At 37.1% G+C, this 7,500-nt stretch overlaps 1 protein-coding gene across 1 annotated transcript in view; it reads left to right on the forward strand.

The window, feature by feature from the left end:
• The first annotated feature begins 147 nt into the window (after positions 1–147).
• Positions 148–7,500, forward strand: part of LOC105363793 (tolloid-like protein 1) — a 16,699-nt gene continuing 9,346 nt past the window's right edge. The window contains exons 1-10 of the mRNA XM_011501579.1: positions 148–359; positions 860–1,067; positions 1,633–1,841; positions 2,227–2,458; positions 2,679–2,864; positions 3,717–3,959; positions 4,527–4,747; positions 5,114–5,296; positions 5,414–5,543; positions 6,666–6,850. Coding sequence (XP_011499881.1) covers positions 164–359; positions 860–1,067; positions 1,633–1,841; positions 2,227–2,458; positions 2,679–2,864; positions 3,717–3,959; positions 4,527–4,747; positions 5,114–5,296; positions 5,414–5,543; positions 6,666–6,850 — 1,993 coding nt within the window. The 5' untranslated portion in view covers positions 148–163. The remainder of the gene's footprint in view (positions 360–859; positions 1,068–1,632; positions 1,842–2,226; positions 2,459–2,678; positions 2,865–3,716; positions 3,960–4,526; positions 4,748–5,113; positions 5,297–5,413; positions 5,544–6,665; positions 6,851–7,500) is intronic.

The following is a 7,500-nucleotide window of genomic DNA, read 5'->3' on the forward strand; positions in this document are numbered from 1 at the left end:
TTGAAAATCCGTATGCCAAGTTGTGAGGGCTTGTAGTGTTTGGGGTAGGTGAACAAGCGATGTTGACGAATGTCGATAAGCGTCCGGTAAATGTGGGAGGCCGTCGTTGCAGCATTTAATCCTGGCACACGCCGACGTCTCTTGCAGCTGCGTTCACGAGTACATGGACGTTTACACGGAGATACGCACGGACAACACGACGAAGCTAATAGAGACGCCCTTCGGAGGCAGATACTGTGGCCCCATTCCACCCCGGAAGCGAGTGTCCCTCTATCAAGGCATAGCCCTCAGCTTTTATACGGATAAGAACGTAACGCTGCCAAGCCTCTTCGACGGCCGTTACGCCTTTATCAATGCCTGTGAGTAAGCTGCCAACTGACTTGCGACCAATCTCTTTCGCGAGATAAATCTGCGATTTGCTATTAGACGCCGCGCTGGCTTTATCCCGTGGGATTTAAAATTGAATGTCCAGCGTGAGCGGAAGGGGACGGTGCGGGAGGAGGGGCGGGAGGGAGGAGGGGAGAGGGACCCGGGAATCGCAATGTTAAAGTTATGCATTAAAGCTATCAATAGACGAGGAATTCTTGTCGTGTCAGTTTTTTTTTCTTTTTCTTTTTCTTTTTGTATTTTTTGTTAAACACCCGGGGCTGGATATACTTACTTGTACTTACTTGTACTTACTCGGACGGATGGGACTCTGATTTAATCCGAGGAAGATTCACTGGCACGTCGTTCCTCTCGGTGCAACGATCGTAATTCAATAATTTTCCCTCGGAAAATCCCTACGGGATGAGAATTCGGGTGCGAGAGCTCCACCGACTACGCGCCACTTTAAAAATGTTCGCCCTTGTGCTTTCAGCGGAATACGAGATAGGAACGCCCGCCCCGACACTCCCCTGCTCCTTCATCATCAACGCGGACGTCAAGCGCACGGGGAACATCCTCTCGCCCACGTATCCGGGCACCTACCCGAAGGATCTCGTATGCAGTTACCAGTTCATAGGACAGCCCAGGCAGAGGGTGCGCCTCGAGTTCCGTGACTTTGATTTATTCTTTGGTGGCCCTCAGTGAGTAGCAGGGCATTCTAGGCCAATAGTGGTCGATTTGTCGAGTGCGCGGATGTTGATAGAGCGCGCGCTTCCATTACGGAATATTGCAATTACCGATTATTATAGTTTGAGTTGGAGGGAATGCGCAGCTATATTAAATGTCTAGAGATATTGAACGATATTCTGCGATATAACGTCATGTAAGCCGGGCATTCGTGTTCGCATTATCATTCGTGGGAGATCGATCGATTTTGAAAATTCGCTTTTAATATTCGTGTAAATTAATATGTAGCTCGTAGCGAATTATTTCCAAATCCGATGGACCAAATAACATTGACAATGCGGTTCGTTTATTTTCTTCAATTGTTCTTCAGCTTGGTAGCCGCGACAATTATCTAGCCACGCGTAATTACAAATTTAATGGAGAGGCATTGAATTACGAATGATGGCAAGTCGTATTTTAACTTGTAACTGCTCGCGCGATTAATATTATCCAATAAGAAAGGATAAAGATGAGAATGAAGAATCGGCGCTTATAATATCGTCGGGTATGCTTCGTTGATTTAGTTATGTGTATTTGCAGTTGCCCTTTCGATTATGTGAAAGTTTACGATGGTATCAACAATACTTCGGCTGTGATTGGCACATATTGCGGTCAACAGAGAAATTTGGTTCTCTATTCCTCCGAATCGAGTCTCTTTGTGTTATTTGTCACGCTTCAGCGGACCGCCAATACGCAAAATCGCGGATTCAAAGGAATCTTCGAATTTTCCGAGAGCTTTGTCAAATTAGGTAAGTCCAGTAATTAATTCATTGCTCTCATCAGCACGATATCGTTTATAATCTCTCTGTAATCTCTGAATTATATGGATTCAGCTTTAAATTTTTTTACTATCAGTGCTCGATGAATGGCTGCTATGAGCATTAAACGAGTATTAAATTGCAATAAATTATACAATTATAATTGCGCGATTACATTTTCAATAAGACGTCTCGTGATGAATTTGTACTTTAATTGTAATAATTTGGCAGACAAATGATGAAATGATTAAATGTTAAAATATCATTGTTATTGGCGCATAATCGACGCCAAAATTTAATCATTACGACTTGTAGGGCAATTATATTAGCCGACAGGAGCAATAAATAAAATGAAAATAACTCTTTTTCACCGTAGACTTTATTACGAATTATGGTGGTGAGCATATACGGGGAACAGAGTGCGACCAAAAAATTCTCAGCAAAAAGGAATCAATCGGTTCTGTCGTTAGTCCGAATTTTCCTTATCCTTATATTCCCAAAGTGGTCTGCCGTTATTTCATCTATGGGATGCAGGATTCGCAACATCTGGAACGCGTCAGACTCGAGTTCTCAACGTTCGTTATTCCAAAGGGCGAGACGAAGGGAGAGTAAGTTTTGTAATTGAAATAATTAGCTTCTCTTCATGCGCACTGAAATTAAATGACAATTGCACTTGTATCCAATACTTTGATATTCAAGCTCAAAATTTTAATTAACATACGTTGCATTAACTCTCACATTAACTTATGTGACGTCCTTGCTTCATTAAACTCACCATTACCATCGTTAAATTAACTATTTGAATTCATGTCTTGTGATATTTTTTAGTTCGAGCTGTACGGACGGCTATCTGAAATTGTACTTGAAAGGTCAAGAGGCCACGGACTCGTATGACAAATTTGACTACGAGTTATGCGGAAAGGACAACAATCCTGGCCACGTTGTGAGTGATGGGCCAAGACTCGTTATGGTATTCAGCAGCGGAGAGCAGCAGGGCAGAGGATTCAAAGCAAAGTGAGTTGGTGATTATTTGCTTATTAAAAAGATCGGCTGTCGTTGAAGAAAGTATTGCCATCCGGGATGGGACTTGGCATTAATTCGATTTCTTTCTCAAAGAAATAATTTAATTTTTCATGTCAAGCTACTAATTTCAAACTACTTTATACGCATTTAGTTTTAAGAAGAATTTGACAAAGTCAAAAACTTTTAAGGTAACTTTTCATTTTTATTATAAATTATCATCATCATCATCATCATCATCATCATCATCATCATCATCATTATTATTATTATTATTCATATAACATTATTAGTCTTTAAGAAAACCTTTCGCCGATTCTTTGTCATATTATTTTAATGAATTCAATCGTACAATGCCATAATATAAATATCATTCTAGCATTTAGTTTTTGGAATATATTTTCTATGGGAAATAATAGTAGCAAGTAGTTGGGAAAAAATTTGAAAAATAAAAAGCTAGTTTTCCCGTCAAGTACTAATCTCGCTCAACCACTTTTTCTCTCGAGCACTTTTTCTTAATCAGTCGATTAATGGGCCACGGGCATGCAAATACTACGCTCGAAAATTTAATTTGATTTTTGTTAAAATCCTTGGACGTGAAAAAGAAGCGGATGAAGAAAGATGAGGCGACATTCGTCATTATTCACGGCATTAATTAATTATTCGATATGCGCAATGTAGCAGCTCTAGGAGCTCTCGAGCTTATTATTTATTATATTACCTATGACCGTCCGATGAATTCGAGTTACTTACGATAACGCGGTAAATCTTCCATTGGCAGACGGGAGCTGCCACGAGGACATCAATAATATTATAAAGGTCCGTTGCTCATCATCGATTGTTTAGGTACGTCTTCGAAACGGAGTATAGAATACCAGGTACAGCGGCACCAGACGGCAGCTGCACGTTCACCTATCGCAGCTCCTCGCGTAAGCGCGGTGAATTTAATTCGCCTCGTTACCCAAGCAACTACCCGAGTGACACAAATTGCACTTATCTCTTTATGGCAACGCCGAATGAGCAAGTCACACTGGTCTTCGATCATTTCAAAGTCCGGACGAAGAACTACAATGTCAGCGGCCATTATGGGTATGGCTTTACCAGTTAAATCAAAGAGAAAAATCAAAGACAAAGAGTCCTGTCGTTAATTGGTTTTTTTTTTTTATTTTTATTTTTTTTTTTTTTTTTTTTTTTCTTCTAATTCAACCACAACCACGTAGACGTTCGATAAATTAATGCTTCAAGATGCTCTTCAAGACTTTTAATATAATGATAATATTATATTACTGTATATTATGACCATATTTGTAAAAAATGAACCGACTGTGGCATTGCTCAAAGCATTTAAAATTATCTCGAAATCTTTCTTTGTACAATAAAAAAAAAAAAAAAAAAAAAAAAAAAAAAAAAAAGAGCGAGCTCGAGTTATGTTTATGAATGAAGATTGAATACGTAAGTACGAAAATACTCGAGTCTAATTAAGTCACAATGAATGAAAAGACTCGATTGAGTAAGAAAACGGACAAATTTAAAATCAGCAAGTTTTGTTGATTATCATGAGCAATGATGAATCGAGCATTACGTAAAAGCATATATATATATATATATATTCGCTAATATTGAGCTAATCATCGATGTTTATAATTTTCGATGCAGCGTTGAGTATTGCCAAGACGACTGGGTAGAGATTTATAATATGTATCGGGACAACACGGAAAAACTGATAGGCAGGTATTGCGGCATGACAGCTCCAGGTCCGGTCGAGTCGACTCTTGGTGCTCTTGGTGTCAAGGTTATTCTGCACACCGACTCAGATCTCGTTTATAGTGGATTCAAGGCGCGATACATATTTGAAAATGCCAAGTCGATTTTTGGAGGTAAAGTGATATAATATTAAGAAACTAATTATTCTCCACTCTCTTTCCTCACTTTTAAATAATTTTACATTTAAATTACAATGGAATGCTTTAGCGCGGATTACGTAGTTCAATATATTATCTTGTAATTAAAATATCGTGCAAGGCTTAATGAACTAGTAAAGCTGCAGGTTTGCTTTTAAATATCTTGATTAAACTTTCATTACCTTATCATTTACTCAATAAAAACAAAAACAAACACAAAAACAAAACCAAAAAAAAATAAAAACAAAAACAAAAACAAAAACAAAAACAAAAACAAAAAAAAACAACATTCTCTATCAAAATTAGGGGATAGGTTTAAGCGAAAACGTATTATATTTATAGATTGTGGTTCGAATATAAGCAGCTTGCATTACGGTATCATTACAAGTCCGAATTTCCCAAACAAATACGATGCGCCATCACGGAATCTCGCTAGTAAAACTTGCAACTGGTTCATCAGTGTCAGACCGAATCACCAAATTCTCCTCAATTTTGAGCTTTTCTCGGTGGAAGGCGAACAGTCAGGTATTATTAATGTTCTCATTTGCGTTCAGCTTAAAAAAAAAAAAAAAAAAAAAAAAAAAAAAAAAAAAAATGAAATGCAAATTTCTTAAATAAACTTTATCTTTTATTTCATTGAAGCTCGAGGATGCCCGGCAGCTGTGCTACGAATGTGGATTTCGCCACAAAATACGCCACTCGAATTGTGCGGAGTTAAGGAGCCCGAGGAGAAGTGGAGTCACGTTTCCGATGATCACAACATGCGATTGAGGTTCAATTTATTATCATTTGGAATTCTTAAAGCTTCGGCAGCAATTATCACTACTTATTATGACATATCGATAGTTTCATACAATTTACGACCACCGATCGAGTCGAATATCTTGATAAAATAATTTCATAATCTAATACGTCTAGTTATCTTTAAATACACATTCAAAGATTTATATATTTTGCCTTATAGCTTCAGACACTTAAATTATGAGTAATAAAAATCTGTAAGCTTTTGTAATAGTGAAGTCTTTAAAATTATTAATGTAAATAAATGATAATTTAGGGCGAAACTCACATGAGGCTAATATAATAATTTACTAAAGATCAGTTTTTATTTAGAGAAATGCCTAAAAAAAAAAACATTAATATTTTATTATACAATGCACATTGTTATATTATTTATTTAAATCGATTGAAAATCATATCCGAAGTTTAGAATGTTATGCACGCATGGAACGTAATGCTTATGTTAACGAAAATTCATAGTCCACGTAGTGGAAGATAATGAGTGCGACCGTGAGATCGAAGATCACGAATTTAATGATTAATGGCGTTAAATAGTAGGGATAGATTTGCAATTCACTCTCACTATATTTTTAAATTTAAAAAAATTTTTTTTTTCGCCAATCAATACGTTAAATCATTTTGTTTATGTCAATATTTAATAAATCGTTGTATACTGTTTTAAAAATTTTACTTGCTAAGTGGAATCGCTTCTCGATTTTTCTATATTGTTCGTTCTTGTCCGTTATTTCATCTCATTTGGCATCCTCTAGATCTTTAATCTTAATAAGTTTCGTGCGCTCAATGATGCGATTACGGGGGGTCAATGCGTACAAAGAATGAACTATCCATTCTCATTAATATTTTCAGTGAATTATAGGAAAATTAATGAAGTAATCTTTCCAATGAGTCATGCAGTGTTAGAATTGGAGATCGTGATTACGATTGTCGGTATTTAAGCTCGCTGAGCCAATGTCGGTATCGGCAATCCCTCTAATCACAATAATCGGTACGACTCTCCAATTCGTAGACTACAACTTCCCTTTAATTGCAATAGCGCACGTAAAGCTCGGCATACCCGACATAATACGACATATAACAGAAAAATCTTCGACAGTTTCCTCTCGGCCGACAAGGCCGTCGGTCAGCAAGGCTTTCGAGCCATCTGGACGGAAGTTACCCAAGACACCGAGTGCCACAGCGGCTTCCTGTGCATGCGCAGTGGTTACTGCATCGACGAGACGCTTAAATGCAACAATGTCGACAATTGCGGTCCCGAGGACACCTCTGACGAAGATCACTGTAAGTCTGCCCCTTGGACATTCTTCTCCTTCCTCTACGATTAGACACGTAACATCGACTCGTCCACGTTGTATAACTGAATAACGAAAAAATAATAACAACAATGAGACAGATATATTTAACAGAGAAAGATGAATATTACGAGCACTCTTATAAATAACAACTTTTTCGATGTTGGATTCGCTTCCACTTTTATGATATTTCTTAAATACATATACACATATACGTAGCATAAGTTGTTTGCGTATGTAATTTTACATGGACATGGACTTGTACAGTGAATTTAAGACCTTATGGACGTGGATATTTCAGCATGAAAACGGAATACATTTGCTCATGAATCGCCTAGTAAAGAGTTTTTTATGTCAAATAAATACAATGATATATCGGTTAATTAAAATTTGCTAATTTCAAAAGTTTAAATAAATTGAGTATCTTACCGACTATACAATAAAGCTTATTATAGTTTTATTATAGTAATCCGCTTAATGTTACAAACGTTAATTTTAACGATTATATGATTATATGAGTTGTGCTGATTTGTCTGCGTATGAGTGTAACATATCATCCGCAATTGACTACGTGTATAATATGTATAAATCTGCATCTCAATACTTAAATATATATTGAGAGTTTCTATTTTCAATGTC

Source organism: Ceratosolen solmsi, unplaced genomic scaffold (genome assembly GCF_000503995.2).
Source record: "Ceratosolen solmsi marchali unplaced genomic scaffold, CerSol_1.0 scaffold28, whole genome shotgun sequence".
Taxonomy (NCBI): Eukaryota; Metazoa; Arthropoda; class Insecta; order Hymenoptera; family Agaonidae; genus Ceratosolen; species Ceratosolen solmsi.